Consider the following 19,065-nt stretch of genomic DNA (forward strand, 5'->3'; position numbering starts at 1 on the left):
TCGCGAGTGGCTTATCGTCGAACGAGAGCTGCGAGCTGAGGCTGAGTTCGTCTATGATCAGGAACGCCTTGGGGCTGGAGCTGATCGGATGAAGCTGAGACGGGAACGCTTGCAAGAATAAGAGACGCGATCGGGTTAGGGTTCGTCGGGTAGGATTAGGGTTTTTGATTTCTGGTTTTTAGCTCTAAGGTTTTTAGAGGCTATCGTGCTTATAACGTGTTGTAAAACTTAGGATTGGAATCAATAAGTTTTTATTTCATTAATTATAAAGTGTGCCATTTATATAGGGAATTACAAGATAGATAAAAGGAATGATTACAAATCATAAACTTAAAGGAAAAAGGAAAACATGTAGCCGCTTATCTCTCTCAATAGGCCGACTCTCTCTCCTCTCTCTCCTCTCTCTCTCCTGCGGATTGGACCTCTAATGGACCGGGCCGGTTATGGACATTCATAACATGATTTATGATATTACCATCATTTAAAAAAATTGATTATTAGATTTCAGTCACAGTTTAAAATTACCCCGAATATTATGAATAAAAAGTTAAAAATGTGGAAAATTATCCAAACATATCAGAGTAACCATAACGAATAGTAGCATACTTTTGTAAGATATCTCCTTCTCCCATGCCATAGTATGGAATCCCATGACCACCAATCACAAACCTTTTATTGCAAAAAAAAGCCAATAAAATAAAATATCTACTGAGAGGGAAATCTAAACCTCGAATTCTGATTGGATACTCAGTGATGATGTGGCCGATACTTTCTTTAAGATAATGTTATCCACACATCTTCGGTGATCTCTGGGGACCACTCTCTCCTCTTGTCCGAACTTCATCTCCTCCACTCCTTCGCGAGTATACATAAACGCACACACACACACTCTTGCAAAACATCCACTTCGGTAGTCTTCTACTTCAATCGCTTTTGGTATCCCACTCTCTGTTTGTTCCAAAAATGGCCCTTCAAGCTGCTTCTTTGGTCTCCTCTGCTTTCTCTGTCCGAAAAGATGGAAAACTGAGTGCTTCTTCAGCATACTTCAAGGACTCGAGTCTCTTTGGTGCCTCCATTACCGAACATGGTTCTTCCTCATTAAGATTCAAGGTACATAACAACTCCTCAGTCCCTACATTAGAGTCTCGATTTAACCTTCCTCGACTAATGATTGGTAATGGTTAATTGATTCAGAGAGAACTTAGCGTGAGAAATGTAGCGATAAGAGCCCAAACCGCTGCAACTTCCAGCCCATCCATCACAAAATCTTCAGTTGACGGCAAGAAGACCTTGAGGAAAGGTAACGTGGTGGTCACGGGAGCTTCGTCAGGGTTAGGTCTGGCCACGGCCAAAGCTCTTGCCGAGACAGGGAAATGGCACGTGATAATGGCGTGCAGGGACTTCCTCAAAGCCGAAAGAGCCGCCAAGTCCGCAGGGATGCCTAAAGACAGCTACACGGTGATGCATCTAGACTTAGCTTCGTTAGACAGCGTGAGACAGTTCGTTGATAACTTCAGGAGATCGGAGATGCCTCTCGATGTTTTGGTCTGCAACGCTGCTGTCTATTTCCCGACGGCTAAAGAGCCTACTTACAGTGCAGAAGGGTTTGAGCTCAGCGTTGCGACTAATCATTTGGGACACTTTCTTCTCTCGAGGTTGTTGCTTGATGACTTGAAGAAATCTGATTACCCTTCAAAGCGTCTCATCATTGTCGGATCCATTACAGGTATTCTCTAGAATATACTATATAGTAATGATTTTGATCATTAATTCATTATATCCAGTGCCGAATCTGAAATTTAGAGGGTTATAAACATTTTTAAGATAAATTTAATTTGAAAAAAATCTATAATTAGGCGATGAATGTTGAGACGAATGTTTCATCCCGCTGTGCATAGAACCGGCCCTGATTGTATCTTTGTTTTTGGTGTAGGGAACACGAATACATTGGCTGGTAATGTACCACCTAAAGCTAACCTCGGAGACTTGAGAGGTTTAGCCGGTGGATTGAACGGTTTGAACAGTTCGGCGATGATTGATGGAGGAGATTTCGACGGTGCAAAGGCTTACAAAGACAGCAAAGTGTGCAACATGTTGACGATGCAAGAGTTTCACAGACGTTACCATGAAGAAACAGGAATCACATTCGCCTCGCTTTACCCTGGTTGCATCGCGTCTACTGGTTTATTCAGAGAGCACATTCCTCTTTTCCGTACCCTCTTCCCTCCGTTTCAGAAGTACATCACTAAAGGATATGTGTCCGAGACAGAGTCTGGCAAAAGACTTGCTCAGGTAATAAAAGATTCTCTTGTGAGTCAAGGAAAGAGTTGTACTTAATGAGTAAAGTTTTTTGTTTTGAGTAGGTGGTGAGTGATCCGAGCTTGACGAAATCAGGAGTGTACTGGAGCTGGAACAAGGCTTCGGCTTCTTTCGAGAATCAGTTATCGGAAGAGGCAAGCGATGTTGAGAAGGCTCGTAAAGTGTGGGAGATCAGTGAGAAGCTCGTTGGCTTGGCCTAATAGGGCATGAAAGCCTCTTTCTCTTGATGAGACCTCTCTGTTACCTACCAACTGATGAATCCTAGAGGGTGTTCGGGATTTTTAGATTGTTTGATATTGTACTGCGAATTTTTCAATAGTGCATGTTGAGTGTAGATCTGTTTGGGCGAGTAGCCCACAATAATGAAATAAAAGTTGGTCTATCTTTAGTATATTGCTATGGTTTTTTGTTTTCAACATAACGAAAGGTCACCAAAACAAGAAGTCTCGTACATTCCTTACGGCGAAGCCAAGCGCCTTAAAAGAGTTGGTAAAAATTACCACATTCTCAACGCATTATACTACTGAACAAGAGGAGGAAACGTAGAAGGAAAATGAACAACTCTCACGCGTTTCATTACAGAAAGGAGAGTAAGGAATAAATATGATCGATACGTCATCTTCTCTCTCAAGCAGTTCCTGGTCGTCGAGCATGTTGTTTACACTTCTCTGAAATCATATTCAGAGAAACAGAACAAGTTGTATTCCAGAAGCTTGAAGAGCAGATAATGAGCGCTGAGAAGTTTATTTTTATATAGAACCTCGAAAGCTATTCACAGTTTTTATTCATGGCTTATTCCATAACAGAAGTAGAGAAGAACAAGAACGGAGCATGAAAGTGCGGAAAAGAAAGTATCATTTAGGAAGTTGAGAGAATGCAAGCATTCAGAGAGACCAATTGGCTTCACTTCCTCGACGAGGGATACTGTTAACACGCGTATACACATCCACCTTGAAGTTAGCACCACATAGGACTCCTTCACTGTCCACTCTCGGCATCGCCTTTATCTTGTTCATCGGATGCTCAAAGCTCATTAGCCCTCCTTCACTGTGGAACATACATCCTGCAACATTCCCAATATCCATACAAAATATTTCATTATTTGTTGAAAAATGATTATACACATTAGGCTTCAATATGCATGCTACATTCCTTAGCTAAGCTAGATCAACATCATTGTGCATCCTATCATATATAGCTAATTTCAACTCATATATTTGGGTAAAATATCAAGATTCAGCTCTCATACTTACACATGATCAAGACCTATCTTTACATGTACCAACATGATCATTTCCTATCATTTGTTATAGCCTATGACTATTTTTGTTATGAAGTCAGTATTACCTGTAGGAAAAGGAGCAAAAGATTTAGCACAGCCCTCTTTGATAACTTCCAAATCATCTGATATCACCACAGATCCATCAGCAGCTATTCCCCAAAACAGCTTCACTCCTCCATCAGATCCCTACAAGACAAATCTCCTCAATTTTACAACTTTCTCAAATTCTTAAAAAACATTGAAACGTGATCAGATTGGTTTGTGAGAGTACCAGAGCCGTGAAGACAGAACCAGCTTTGCTATCATAAACAACAAAGGCAAAGCTACCATCTAAATCCTTGACAACCTGATCAGCTGGATAAGGACCTCTGTCTCTAAGAGTCCTATAAGCCTCAATCACAAACATGGCCTCGTTTGTTGTCTTGGTCAGACCATATTGCTTGTTTAGCTGACACAGATTGTTCAAGCTCCCAAAGAAGAGACAGTAGATGTCATCAAACCCACAGAACAACCTAGACCAAAATTTCAACATGAAGATTCAACGGAACAGAACCACCTTCCTATATAAAACAAGAAGTGAAGGCAGGATCATATATGTTTTAACCTCTGGTGGACGGAGAAGGAAGCAGAGGGACGAACGTAAGCAAGAACAGCTGCTTTTCCGAAAGACATGGAGAAAGTGTTGTCAGAGTGACGAGACAAGAAGTCGTTTAATGTTTCTTCTGGAAGTTTGGGCTGTTTAGAGCATTTCTCAGACGCCGGACTGTAGAGTTCCTCCGGCGGGTGAGCAAAAGCCTCGTGAAATATAGCCAACATTTTTCTCCAGCGAGAGAAAGAGGGAGAGAGAACACAACAATGAAAAAAGAAAAGTCAAATATAAAAGAAGAGTTTTGTTTCTCTTTAATAAAGATAAGAATCTTGGAAGGAAGAATGAAGCAGGAAGAGTGGTGAGGTTTATTGAGTTTATATATAACTCAAAGCGGTGGTATTTGTTTTTATTCCGTTGTCTGTTTTTAATTTTTTTCTGTGGGTTTGAAACGGTTTTGGATGAGTGAGATCTTAAGACTATTCGTTCATTTATATTGCACGTAGTTTGCTGCTAAGAAGGCAAATATTACACGTAATTTTATTTATTGGATAGATTTTCGAAACATTGTAGTGTCTGTTTTGGCTTGTTTCAATTTCCAGAATTATATTTACTGAAATAAGATATTCTTGGAAAATAAACAGAAAAATATATTTTCTTAATGCTTTTTTAATCAACTGCCTATATTAATTAGACCAAATTTACATTTGACAAGAAATTATTTTAAGGAATATTTCTATCTGTGTTTGATTTTCATTTAGTAATAAATTTGCACAGATCGTAAATAATAGTTGGTTTCATTTTCATCCTTAAAAATTTACTATCTTCGACATGAAAAAAATGAAATAAATATTATTTCAATATTTTGCTTCATTTTCTCTTTTCAAAAAAATATTTTATCTTTTTTTAGATATATTATATTTTTATTTTATCATTAATTATTAATAACACTTTATAATTATCAAGTTTACTTTTTACTAAACTATTTTGTTTTAACAGTAACCCAACGCAATTATTACTTAATATAAACTAAACATTGTCATAATAAAATTAGTACACAAACATAAAAAAAGAACAAAGGAAATTAAATTTCTTTAAAAATATTAAATATATATTTACCGTACAAATGACCAACTGAAGTGTTCCGGAATAAAAAAACATATACTTATTTATATTACATTCTTCTAAACTGAATTAAAGGTCCTATAAAGTAAATATTTTCATGTTTTCTGGCATCAATTTCTAATTACATGAAATTAATAATATAAATTTTAAATTAATTGAATAATATTAACGTATATAATTTATTCTATTAGAAAATAAATAAGAATATTTAAAAGTTAAAGACCAATTACAATTAAAATAAATCATTTTAAAAAATGAAGATATCAACAATATATCTTTAAATTTGAATCAATACCTTATATTATTTTATTTTGAAACAAGAAATAAAATATCATTAGAACAAAAAAAATCAAAATAAAGCAAAAAAAAAAAGAATATGAAACACCATTATAAATTGTCTTAGGAATATAGATAGATTATTCACACTCTCAAAATTTAAAAAGCATTAAGTTCACAGATCAGTTCACCAAATTCATACTAAATCTGAACAATCGGTTTAAAAAAAAATATGTAGTTGATAATAGAATACATAAGTTTTGGATATGGAATCTCTCCAGTAATATTTAGAGCATCTCCAATTCACTTCTATATTAGTCTGTATAATAGTATTTAGAGATAAAACCACTTCAACCCTACTCTATTTCTTCCTTTAAAATAGAGGTTGCTATTTTCACCTCTATATTTAAAGAAAAAAATAGCATTCTTCTATAATAGAGGCATATTTTTTATCTACAAAATGATTTTTTAACTTTTACTTTAACAATTATAACCAAAATAAATATTTTTTAGTGAAATTTTACTGTTTATATAAATATATAATCATACTTCTTATTTACATAATAGTTTCTATAAAAATATTCAGTGTAAATAATATCATAATTTTATGAATGTTACACTAAATTGAGTTGGTTTTCAACTTTCACAAATAAAAGGTATTATTTGTAAAATTAGAAAAGAATACATCAAAAATATTCTTTTTTAGAAAAAAAAATAGAAGAATACATTGGAGACATACTTATCTCTATTATAGAGTTTTAATATTTTAGAGGAAAAAATAGAAAAATACATCGGAGATGGTTTTGGCCAAGAAGACGTGGGTCATGGAAAGTGTGATGTCAGTGTCACGGGATAAGCATTCTCGTACTTTTATGTTGTTCTTATCTTCCCACTTCCCACTTCCCACTTTTGTCTTCTTCTTTCTTATCAATAATTTGTTTTCAAAATTAAAGAGATTAAATCTTCTGCGACTCCCGAGGCTGAATCAGAGTGATGCACTATAGTCATCTCTTTCAGTGGCAGATTTGTTGAAGGCTGGTTTTGAATTTACCAAAGTCTGGTCCAATCATTATGATTAATACCCATATTAGCTCATTTCACTTATGATTCGTCTTTGGTGTAGGACTGTAGAACATAGATTACTGTCAGATTTGTATGAGACAACTATTTAATACTGTTGCTATATTCGTTCTGGTCCGCTATTGCGAGTCATCAAGTCACTTTCTATTACATTTAATTTCTTCGAAGGAAGATAAACACACACTGTATATGCACCATGATAAACATATAAACACTGTAAGAAAGACTAGAGGTGGTCTGGTATGAGTATACAACTTCTATAATACGAGGCCGGTTAAAATATATTTGAGCCCGTGTATAAGCTGGGTACCTATATTTGCATTGAAACTAAAAGCCCATATTAAAAAGAGGTCTAATGGTATAAAGACTGATAAGGTAAAAACCCATTATTGGAGTCTTGGAGCATCTTTATCCCTAGAGTCCATTAAAGACTCTTAATCACTTGTTTAATAATAAATTTATGTTAAGAACTTTAGTTAAGAGATACAAAAATTTGTGTCTTCCATTGCAAGTTTCTTTAAGTAAAAATTCTTAAAAAAAAATTGAAAGAATTTGAGAAGGAAGAAAGAACTAGAAAAGGAACATTTGATCTTGTGAATACACTTTTATTATCCATATCATTTATACAAGTTTCTGATAATACAACCTTTCTCTAATTCAACGTACAAAGGCTATACATATCACCTAACTTCAAAGTTTTGCAATTCACCAAAAAACAATTCAACAAGACCAACGTACTGTCTTAGTTCCCCTGCACAAAGAGTTCAAACCACCACCATTGCTATGTTATTAAAGCTCCACTCTCATGTAACACTAGATAATTACCTATCACGCTGCTTAAGAACATACCTCAATTGTGTAGCTTGAAGGGTGGATTTGCAGTGATAACACTTGAAGCAAGACTTCTGAAAAGGGACACCATCAGCTGAGAGAAGCTCCATAGCGTACACTGTCTTCTCGCACGCCCTGCATTTCTGCGGCGTTCCTGTAAACGACATCGTATTTTGGCTCTCTAGCTCACTACACACCAAAACAAAACCCTGTACACATATCAGAACCAGAACACAAAGACAAACCCCATCAGTCCATCAAACATTCTTAACTTATCGACATTGACAATGCTTAGCTGTTTGCATCAAATCAAGATACTCAAACAAGATGAAGCAGTAAAAAGACATCAAATTTTAACCGGACTGTAACAAATAATCAAAGGTTCTAGCCATCACATGCTATTGCTATCGCATATCAGGTCAGATACTAGGAAACGATTGAAGAAATACTATACATGAACTTGATCGGTGGTGCTTGTGAGATTTATTTTCCTTCTTCTAACTTCTCCTCTCATCTTCTTTCTCTGTTCCTCTTAACTTTTTCTTCGCCTGCCCATTCATAAAGACACAAACTTGAACCTACAGTCTCAATCTAAAAAATCATGTCATCCACAAACACAACGATTCAACACTAAGTAAAAGTTTCGACCTTTCAACCGACTCAAAACTACCAATTAAAAACTGAGTATGATCTTTCACTTACAAACGGAGCAATTCAACAAAGCCCTAGATTTTATGGGGAAACAAAAGAGAAAGTATTATCAAAAAGAGAAGAGAGTACATACTCTCGGAAGAAGAAGGATCTTCGCTCCGTGCTCTGCTTCTCTTCTTCTCCATTATCCATTTATCCTTCCCTCCTCCTCTCTATTGATTCAAGGAAAACATCAGAGAGAGCATTGATTCAATTGAAACATACAATACCCCAAAGGGCCTCTCTGCTTGTACTTCCAATCATGAGTATTATCAATCAAAAGTGAGGAAGAGAGAAGACGATTCATCTGATGCTGGGAAGCTGACGAGAGATTCCAGAGGAAGCAAGAGAGAACGACGTGTGTCTACAAGAGTCGCCTCTTCTGTCTCTTGATTAAGAGACATCTTTTAAGATAATTGTCTTTTTTTTTTTTAATTTTAATAATAACTAAGAGACGGGGTAAGAGGCCCGTTAATGATGCTCTTACTACCTAAAAATATCAGGTGACCTTTTCTAAAGGTTCATTTGCTTATATATTCTTTTTACTCCGGACAAGTTAATTTTCCTGCAAATTATAAAGAATTTCAAGACTTAAATTGTACAAATAACTATCAGTAAAATAAAAATTCATACTAATTTTCTGACATACGTGCACGCAAAATAAAGTTCTAGACTTGCAAAGCAATGTGATAAATGGAAATCTTTCACATAACCAAAACAACTATATATCTCGTTTAGGTGCTCTAGTATATATAACATGATTTCACAGGACATGTGGAACGAGGATTTCAATCCAGTTAACCATATAACTACTATCCAACCAAAAATCACGCCAATGATATTGAGTGCATTCTTATATCTATCAACCGATTAAATAACTAAAGATAAGCAAACACACATCTCATGCTGTCTTTGTTTTTTTTTATGTCTCATCCCTTTTCAAAGTTCATGAATAACACTAGCTTATAATATACGGATATTGAAATCCTCTCTCCTCTCTTTCACAGAGGTTTCTCTCTATCGTCCTTGTTCTCTAATTAGATCTTTCACAAGGAATAGAGTTTTGAGAGATTTCTGCCTGGTTTTCGTTTCCGGTGACGCATCTTCTCCCTCGGTGGTCGGTCGGCTCTGTTTCCGGGTAGAGGTGGCTCGTTCAGCACCAGCTTCGCCGGCTCTGTTTCCGGGAATAGATGATTCTATTTCATCGTCTTCGCCGGTTTTTCACCGGAGTTCTTCCGGTTTCGTTTGATTGTTGCCTCCTGTTCTTCGATCTACCACCGACTCTCGATTTGATCCTCTGTCGCAGTGATTAGATTGATTGAAGACGGCGGTTATCTTTCATGAAGTGATGATCCGGTTGTGTCTTGGCCATCTGAAGACTGCTCAGTTGGTCTTTCACTGATTTATCTCCGCCGATGGCGGAGTTTCGGCGTGGCTTCCGGAGGAGGTGAAGACTCTCTCTTGACGCGTGTTCTCAGAATCGTTCGTCGATTGTACACGTGATGGACGGATGTTGCTTTGCTTCCTCGACGGTGTAATCGCCTACGGTTTCCAGAGATGAGTTGCATGTTCCCTCCGGCGATGGAGGAAGGAAAAGGGATTTGGCGACACGTGTGCCTCGCAGTTGAGGTCTCAACACGTGTGCCGTGTGTTGGCGTTTTGGGGCGGTGGCCTCTTGTTTGGGTTTTTTTGGGCCGAGATTTTGGAGGTTACTTTGGATGGGTGTTAGGTTTTGGGCCTGTCTTGGGCTTCCGTTGTAATGGTTTCGGGCTTGGTCCAGTTTGGACTTTGTTTCTTATAATAATAGATGAAAAAAAAAAAAAACACTAGCTTATAATATAAGAAACTCTCTATAATTGAAGGTTTCTTTTTTTTTTTTTTGCTTTATTTGGTTAATTATTGCGTAGGTATTATTTTGTAAGAAGAAAAGCAAGGTCTGCTTATCTGTTGCACGTGGCATATAAGGACAACCACAGATCACGTTGCTTCGTTAGCTACTGTACAAAAAGCTGGAGAGCAGTCACGTTCGTTCGCCTACTTTCGTTGAATCTAAAATTATTCACGTCAACGCTATTCATATATGCTTTCATTTAGATGCCATCTCCACCTTTCTCTATGCATTTTTACACTTTGAAAACCTAAAATAATGGAGTTTCCATTTTCGTAGCAATATGTTTTGCAGAATGTGCTACATGCTTCATTTGTGTAATTGTTAGTTTGTTTCCACAATCTATATTCCAAATTAATGAGTATCATTCGCGTATTATATGAATATAAAACCCCGAATGAGATCTTAAAGTAGTGTTTTTTTTAATTATTGAAATATACTATTTAGTTAGTAAATGAAATTAACAAGTTATTCAATAATAATCATGAATATGTTTACAGAAAATGATTGATTACTCGGTCTGAATTTCTTAATAAAAGCATCATAAAAGTAAACACCACATGAAACATAAAGCCAACATGCAAAGGTTAACGGGATTTTGGATTGTCGAGGCTAATTGAATAATGTTTACATGGGCACCACCGTACCAGAGGCTAATAATGAGTAAATTAGTTAGCATTGTTAGGAAATGACAACGTGCAATTATCAGGGAATCTTAATTATATGCGTACGGATTCGAGCATCTTATAGTCTACGAAAATAAACCCTTTATACCAGTGACGTTATTGTATAAGGCACACTGGTCGGATTCGTTGATGTATATAGTTAGATTGCTTTTTTGTCGGATGCAGTAATTAGGTCGTGGGGTTCACAATTAGATTATAGCAATTAGTTCTCTGGGATTGAGAAGTGGTAAGGATCAACTGTGTGGCTAAAGACAGCCGATCGGATTTTGCTTTATTTATCTCTTCAACAAAAAAAGGTCCTGTCAGATTGTGTAACAGAGAGGGATCATATTCAGTACATCAAATAGTGTTGTTTATATATATACATATTTTCCGTTGGATATAATGTATATATATTTTTGTTGGATATAATATTATATTATCTTGGGACTTAGTTATGTTTGTGATTTTGACTGTTATGTTTGAATATGTTCAAATTGTGGTTCTAAACAGATTTGAGTTGAAGCATATAGAGTAGGAAACAATTGAAAACTACTGCATTTTTAGCCCCCCAAAAAGCCTACTACATTTTTGGTTACTTGTATTGTATAGAATATAAGTCTACTGACGTTTGACTTCTGCTCTCTTTACAATTAACATCGGAGGACTCGTCTAGGCTCATACTTACAAAAAGACCAAACATACATGATCAACTAATCACGTAATCGAAGACAATAACAGGTAACTATAATCGGCTGCAGGCTTTGGGTTGTTCAAAAACATCTAATTACACTCCATCACGTGGTTACGCAAATCCCTTATATATTAAAGGAGAAGCATTGTAATAAATGCATTCACACTAAACTGGACACATGTCACGTATAGAAACATTGTAATAAATGCGTTCACACTAAAATGAACACATGACACATGTAGAGAGTTTCTCAGTCAAACTCTACATAAATATGTTCACACTATGTACTTTACATTTTTTTAATATAAAACTCACATGCATGGTTCTTATTTACGTTATTTTTACTGTTTACGAATAGAACTAGACAAATTATTCATAAATTTTGATTCGATTTGTTATCCGTAATAAAAGTAAATCACAAATATCAATATTTATAGGAACATATATCCAATTTGATCTGTTATATGCATATATATATACATATATTTAAAGAATTATATATATAAGTTATATATTATATAGATTTTATAATATTTTTATTTTTAAATAATTTCATTTTAAGAATTTTATTTTTCATGTATTATTTTGAAAAAATGTCATTTAATATTAATTAACAATATCTTTATATATTTATCAACCTTCTTTATATACTTTTATATACACATACATGTGCACATTGACGTGAGCACCTTATAACTAAGTATTTACCAAAACTGAAATATCTAATTTTTTTGGAAGTTAAAATATTCTTTTTTCTTAATGTTTCTTTCACTATCGACCAAATTGTAGTAAAAATAATTGTCTTAATCATTTTATTTTCTTTTTTTAACCATTATCCATTTAGAAACTATAATATGAAATCATTGGTTCGACATCACGACTATCTAAGATTCATAACATGAAAACAAACAAATAATAGTAATTTTTGATTATCACAGAAAAAAAAACAAAAACATAAACATTTTAATCAAACAAATCAAATAAATATTAATTTAAAATGATAGTTATATTTTAGGAGATTAAAAACCAAAAAACAATCTAAAACCGAACCGATATCCAGATTAAACGGATTAATGTCTTCTTATTAAAAAATAACGTAACTAATATAATCACATTCCGCGCAAGGCGCGGGTTATTACCTAGTATGAACCTATTACTTAATATATATTTGAATATCTGAAAAGAAGGTCCATTCGTGGACTACATTTCTAATATTTCTTTTTCAGAAAAACAACTATAATCGGCAAAAAATAAACTTTCAAAAAAGGATTAGTACACTTAGCTTGAGTGAAAAATATATTTAAAAGAAAAGATTTCAGATGCTATTAGAGCATTTTCAAAAAACACTCTATTTCTATAACTTCAAAATGAAGTTTTTTGCTCTTCAAATATGAACTTCAAAACTTCAAATTTGAAGTTTTATATTTTTATTTGCATGTTAGTTCCTACAATTACACATCATATTTATGATTCATAAATATTTTCTCGTTTATTGTTTTAATCCTGAAAAAAATATATCTCATAAATATTTTAAATTTTGTTTACAGAATTTAAGTTTTAAAGATAAAATTAAATAAAACTTTAAAATAAGATTTAAAATATTTTAAACTAGATTTTGACAACAATAATATACAAAACAAACTTAACAAAAAAATAGATTAAAAAAAATTACATGAGAACATAACTATTACACATATATAAATATTACAACAACACTAATAGTCAGGTAAGTTTGATCTTGAACCTTCAAAATTTTCAAATATTGTCCAATTTTGTTTTTACGTAACTGAAGATGGTTGCTGCTTTTGATGTTTTTTCGTACACTTCTTTCTTGTTCATATCAAATATATTCACGTGTATTAATATCATCAAAAATAAATTAGTCTTTTAGTAATATTTTACGTTTCTTTTTTAATTTTTTGTTCTGGTCTAATGTATTTACAAGTATTAATATCACCCTATTTCAACAACTTTTAGTTCGTAATCTACAAAATAAAAATGAAGAAAGTCATTTTTACTTGGAAATGCACTAATAGAATAATATGGTATTTTGTTTGAAGTTTAATATTAATTAAGTTACTTTTATCTAAATTTTAAATTTTAATAGAATATTTTATTAATTAATATTGTTGTAATATTTTTATATATGTGCTAGTTATTTACAAAATTTTTATGAATTCAAATTAGTTATGAAAAATATAAGGACCATACTCAGGGCCGGCTGAGGAGGGGGGACAAGTGGTGCGACCGCCCCGGGTCCAAGCCCGTGTCCCCTGTATATTAATAGTTAAGGGTCCATTTTTTCAAAAAAATCTACATTTTTATATAAAAAAAAATTACAAAATATAATAAATAAAATTGAAAAGGGCCCAAAAATATTTGATATGCATATAGTTTTATTTTCATTACAAAATATACAAAATATTACTGATTAAATTTTAAAAGTATTTTAAACATTATCTGAATATAAATCTTAGAGGGTAAAAAATGTTTTTCTGTCCTAGGTCCCATAACAATGTTAAGCCGGTCCTGGCCATACTATAAAATACAAATTATTTTGAAATTGAGTTTGGAGTTTCGCTTTTGGAGAAAAACACATTTAAACTTCAAATATAGAATTTTGATAATTTCAAAATAGAGTTTCTTTTTGAAAATGCTCTTATATACCATGTCAAATTAAGGGAAGACTATATCTCGATCCCCACAACCATGCGGGTGATTATTTTCATTTTTACACATATAAATATTTTTACATAATTAATTGTATATAATTTTAATGTTTACCATATTACTAACTGTTAATATAAAATTTAAAAACACAACAATTTTATAGTTCCATGCAATAATTTAGTTTATTTATTTTAAATTGTCAATGATAGCATATTTCAATCATGTGATAAAAAGTTCTAAATCGAATAATATTATTGGTTAAGGATCAACAATTTAATTGAAAAGTATTATACCCCCTCCCTTTCAATTTAATTATTGTTGTAGAGTGAAATTTTCGTTTCAAAATAAGTGTCGTTTTATAATTTCAACGCAAAATATATTGACTTTATACTCTAATATATTTTTCTATTGGTTAAAATGTGCTTAGGTGTATCGATAATGATATTTTTGTTTTAAAACTATACAAAAATTAAATATTTTTTTAATCTGTGTGTCCAACTCTAAAATAATAATTAAAATGAAACGGATAGAGTATTAGATTAATATCAAAATTTAATATGAAATTGTATATGAGTTTAGTTATAATTAAAAATACAAATTAAAAATTAAAAAGGTTTGTTTTAAATAATTAAAAAGGTTTGTTTTAAATAAAATGAAATATGCATTTAATTTTTACATAGACACAAAATAACTAAATATTTAAAAGTTTTGTTTAAGTGAAAAATGAAATATACATTTATATTTTAAATAAATACGAAATTAGTTAATTGTTTAAAAGGTTTATTTTAATGAAAATGAAAAATGTATTCATATTGTAAATAAAAAATATGAAAAAAATTTATTCAGAAACAATTTCAGAGAAAATATAGGAATATCTATTTGATTTGTTTGTTTTAGAATAATTCAAATAATTCAAATATTTATGTAAAAATTAATTTAAACAATTTTGTTAAGAGTGGTCCAAATAAAAAAAAAATTCACATGAATTAAGTCATGATTTATGTTTTAATAGTATTTATTGGACATTTGCTATTAGTCCTAATTAGGTCAACGCACCTAACATATTTAAACACACTAGACGTGTGAATGCATCTATCTGGTTTTGTGTGTCAATTTGAATTTTGGTCACTCTATTACTATAAAACAGTAAAATGTTGCATGTCGTAAGTAAATCAGGTTCACATGAGCATCCCTTGTTTAATATATCATTTATCTTTTAAGTTTATTAGATTAAAAGTTCATGATTTTCATATTTTTAATATCAATCATTTGACTCATATAATTGTAAGTCAAAGAACACGTTTTTGTGTTGGCGGGTGATGACTGTAATAACGGTGAGAGATAACAAAGAAGTCAACAAAAGAGGACTTCATTTTGTCAATAATTGTGGCTTTGTGGCTTTCACGTATCCAAACTTTTCCTATAAATACTCAACGTGAGTAGAAGAGAAGATGCATCCCAAAACAAAGAAGAACACAAGAGTAAAGTGTTTAAGGGAGAAATAAGTTTTTTTTTGTGAGAAAAAAATTTTCTTGTAAGAAAATTAAGAATAATTTTTTTGAGTGTATTTGGTGTCGGGCGTGAGTTAAGAACTTGTAAAATTTCTTGGGTTGATAATAAAAGATCTGTAGCAGGTCCGGAGACGTAGACAATATTGGCCGAACTCCGTTAACAATTTTGTGTGTGTTTTCCCGCTCCCATAAATTCGGTTTTCCGCAAAATTTGACCGCACATTTCCAAACAACTGGTATCAGAGCTTGAGTCATGGTGATCGGTCAAATTTTTGCGGAGTTACTATTCATGTGAATAGTAATTTGTGAATTGTGAATTTTGTCGGTAACATTGGTTTGTCGACAAAAGTGTTCTAATACACGGTGGTTCCAGAAACGATGGGAGACGAAGATGGTTCGGCGTACAGTATCGGGAAATTTGACGGTACAGATTATGCATTTTGGAGAATGCAAATTGAAGGTTATCTGTACGGAAAGAAGCTTCATCAACCGCTGAGCAAGAAGCCTGAGAAGATGGATCGGGATGAGTGGGAGCTCCTTGACTGACAAGTTCTGGGTGTTATAAGGTTAACACTGTCGAAAAACGTTGTGAGCAACGTTGCGAAGGAGAAGACCACATAAGGACTTATGAAAGTTCTCTCGGATATGTATGAGAAACCTTCGGCAAACAATAAGGTGTTTCTCATGAAGAAACTCTTTCATTTGAAGATGGAAGAAGGTGATCTGGTTGCCGCACATGTGAACGAGTTCAACACGATTGTCAACCAACTGTCATCAGTTGAAATCGAGTTTGACGATGAAGTGTGAGCACTGATTTTGTTGGCATCTCTGCCAAATAGTTGGGAGCCAATGAGGGCAGCGGTCAGTAATTATGTGGGTACTCAGAAGCTTAAATTCAATGATGTTAGAGATCGTATCCTTGCTGAGGAAGTTCGAAGGATAGACACTGGGGAGGCATCAACGAGCTCTGCTTTCAACGTGGAAAACAGAGGGAGAAACCCAGATAGAAATAACCGGAGTAATGGCAGATCGAAGTCAATGAATGGACGGGGTCAGTCCAAATTCAGACAGCCTGTAGAGTGATGGAATTGTGGAAAGACCGGTCACATTTAGAAGAATTACCGAGCACCACCGAAGAAGGAAGACAACAAGAGAGGCGGAGCCAATGCAGTGACACGTGAAATCGTTGATGCATTGGTAGTGTCTGTTGATTCCCCGAGAAAAATTGAAGCTCGTGATGCAAGTGCAAATACCAACAAAGCGTCAATCTCCTATATCGATAGCCCAGTCGATTCATGGGTGCTTGACTCAGGAGCATCATTCCACACCACACCGCACCATAATATCATGGAAAATTATGTTGCGGGAAATTACGGATTGGTATATCTTGCTGATGGATTACCTTTGGACATAGTTGGTATTGGAGATATCAACCTGAAGATGTCAGACAGACGTGTGTGGAAGATTACGAAGGTCAGACATGTACCAAAGTTGATGCGAAATCTGATCTCAGTAAGTTAACTTGATGATACGGGGCACGATGTTAATTTTGGTGGTGGAGCCTGGAGAGTCAAGAAAGGTTCCATGGTGGTGGCTAGAGGTCATAAAAGAGGCACTCTTTATATGACGACGAGTTATCAAGACACTGTTGCTGTTGTCGAGAATGCCAAACGGACCAAGTTGTGGCATTGTAGGTTGGGACACATGAGTGAGAAAGGGATGAAACTCATGGTGGAAAATGGCGCTCTTCCGGATCTGAAGACGGTGGATCATCAGATGTGTGAAAGCTGCATCCTTGGGAAACAGAAACGAGTTAGTTTCTCTAAAGGAGGAAGAGAGCTAAAATCTGAGAAGTTAGAGCTGGTGCACACTGACGTATGGGGACCCGCTCCTGTCGCATCGCTGGGAGGTTCATACTACTATGTGACCTTTATCGACGACTCCACAAGAAAGGTGTGGGTTTACTTCATGAAAAACAAGCATGAAGTGTTTTCGGTTTTCAAAATATGGAAAGCTATGGTTGAGATTGAGACGAATCTCAAGTTGAAGTGTTTAAGGTCTGATAATGGTGGAGAGTACATCAGCGACGAGTTCAAGAGATATTGCGCTGATAATGGGGTCAAGATGGAGAAGACTATTCCTGGAACGCCTCAACATAATGGAATATCGGAAAGGATGAACCGAACCTTTAATGAGCGTGCAAGGTGCATGAGATTGCACTGTGGATTGCCAAAGACGTTTTGGGCAGATGCAATCAATACTGCAGCCTTCTTAGTAAACAGATGACCATCTATACCGTTGGGATTTAAGATCCTTGAAGAAGTTTGGAGCGGAAAGAAAGTAAATCTTTCTTATCTAAAGGTGTTTGGATGCTTAGCTTATGTTCATATTGATGATGCTGCAAGAAGTAAACTTGACTCGAAGTCAAAGAAGTGTTACTTCATCGGCTATGGTAACGCGGAATTTGGTTACCGGTTTTGGGATGATGAAAATCGAAAGATCATCCGCAACAAGAATGTTGTGTTCAACGAAGAAGTGTTGTACAAGGATAAGCTAAGAGAAGGCTCGGAGAGGAAAGAGCCTGGAGCTGTTGACTTAGAAGATATCCTGACACCGGAGTTGCCACAAGATACCGCAACAGCAGAAGAAGAAATCTCTCAAGACGAGAGTGGTGAAGCTGAAGAAAGTGATGATTCTGAAGTGGTCTCATATACACCAGTCACGGAGTTACGACGGTCAAGCAGAATCATTAGAAAGCCAGTAAGATTTTTTCCATCACTCAACTACATTCTGCTCACAGACAGAGGCAAGCCTGAATGTTATGAGGAAGCTATGCAAGTTGATGAGTCGATCAAATGGGAGCTTGCAATGAACGACGAGATGGACTCGTTGTTATCCAATCACAACGTGGGAGTTAGCAGATTTGCCTAAGGAGAAAAAGGCATTGCATAACAAGTGGGTCTATCGAATAAAAGAAGAACCTGATGGGAGTAAGCGCTATAAAGCGAGGCTTGTTGTGAAGGGATTCCAACAAAAAGAAGGCGTTGACTACACTGAAATCTTCTCTCATGTAGTCAAGATGGTGACCATTAGAACGGTTCTTGGGCTGGTAGCACAAGAATATATGCATCCTCAGCAGATGGATGTGAAGACGGCATTTCTTCACGGTGATTTGGATGAGGAAATTTATATGAAGCAACCCGAAGGCTTTGAGATCAAAGAGAAGGAAAGCCTTGTTTGCAAGCTGAAAAGGAGTTTGTACGGCTTAAAACAAGCTCCAAGACAGTGGTATAAACGGTTTGACAACTTTATTAAAGGTGTCGATTTCTTGAGGTGTGAAGCTGACCACTGTTGTTACTTCAAGAGGCTTGAAGAGTCCTGCTTGATATTGCTCCTATATGTCGATGACATGCTGATAGTAGGAGCAGACTTGCACGAGATCAATAGC

At 34.7% G+C, this 19,065-nt stretch overlaps 3 protein-coding genes and 1 long non-coding RNA gene across 6 annotated transcripts; 2 read left to right on the forward strand and 2 right to left on the reverse strand.

Annotated features, from left to right (window-relative positions):
* Positions 1-812: 812 nt before the first annotated feature.
* Positions 813-2,710, forward strand: LOC106376104 (protochlorophyllide reductase B, chloroplastic). Its single transcript, XM_013816147.3, has 4 exons — positions 813-1,110; positions 1,195-1,726; positions 1,934-2,292; positions 2,364-2,710. The coding sequence occupies exons 1-4, from the start codon at positions 964-966 to the stop codon at positions 2,517-2,519; spliced, it is 1,194 nt and encodes a 397-aa protein (XP_013671601.1). The 5' UTR covers positions 813-963; the 3' UTR covers positions 2,520-2,710.
* A 337-nt stretch (positions 2,711-3,047) lies between these two features.
* On the reverse strand, positions 3,048-4,645 carry LOC106376105 (stem-specific protein TSJT1). The gene is made up of 4 exons (XM_013816149.3): positions 4,206-4,645; positions 3,873-4,113; positions 3,667-3,787; positions 3,048-3,382 (listed from the first exon to the last, which is right to left on the reverse strand). Exons 1-4 carry the CDS (start codon positions 4,415-4,417, stop codon positions 3,204-3,206), a joined length of 753 nt encoding a protein of 250 aa, XP_013671603.1. The 5' UTR covers positions 4,418-4,645; the 3' UTR covers positions 3,048-3,203.
* Positions 4,646-6,377: 1,732 nt separating this feature from the next.
* LOC125580172 lies at positions 6,378-11,469 on the forward strand. Its single transcript, XR_007317915.1, has 2 exons — positions 6,378-6,648; positions 10,097-11,469. It is a non-coding gene; the product is annotated as an uncharacterized LOC125580172 (long non-coding RNA).
* LOC106374487 (pollen-specific protein SF3) lies at positions 7,236-9,028 on the reverse strand. Of its 3 annotated transcripts, none has more exons than XR_007317914.1 (4): positions 8,284-9,028; positions 7,954-8,047; positions 7,518-7,708; positions 7,236-7,419 (listed from the first exon to the last, which is right to left on the reverse strand). XR_007317914.1 is itself a non-coding variant. In XM_022694809.2 (3 exons), exons 1-3 carry the CDS (start codon positions 8,011-8,013, stop codon positions 7,389-7,391), a joined length of 282 nt encoding a protein of 93 aa, XP_022550530.1. In that variant the 5' UTR covers positions 8,014-8,277; the 3' UTR covers positions 7,236-7,388. The 3 variants fall into 3 exon arrangements, 1 of the variants encoding a protein (XP_022550530.1); XR_001274970.3 differs by having other exon boundaries at positions 7,518-7,688; positions 8,284-9,016; XM_022694809.2 differs by lacking the exon at positions 8,284-9,028 and having other exon boundaries at positions 7,954-8,277.
* Positions 11,470-19,065: the final 7,596 nt, after the last annotated feature.

This window comes from Brassica napus, chromosome C1 (genome assembly GCF_020379485.1).
Source record: "Brassica napus cultivar Da-Ae chromosome C1, Da-Ae, whole genome shotgun sequence".
Classification (NCBI taxonomy): domain Eukaryota; kingdom Viridiplantae; phylum Streptophyta; class Magnoliopsida; order Brassicales; family Brassicaceae; genus Brassica; species Brassica napus.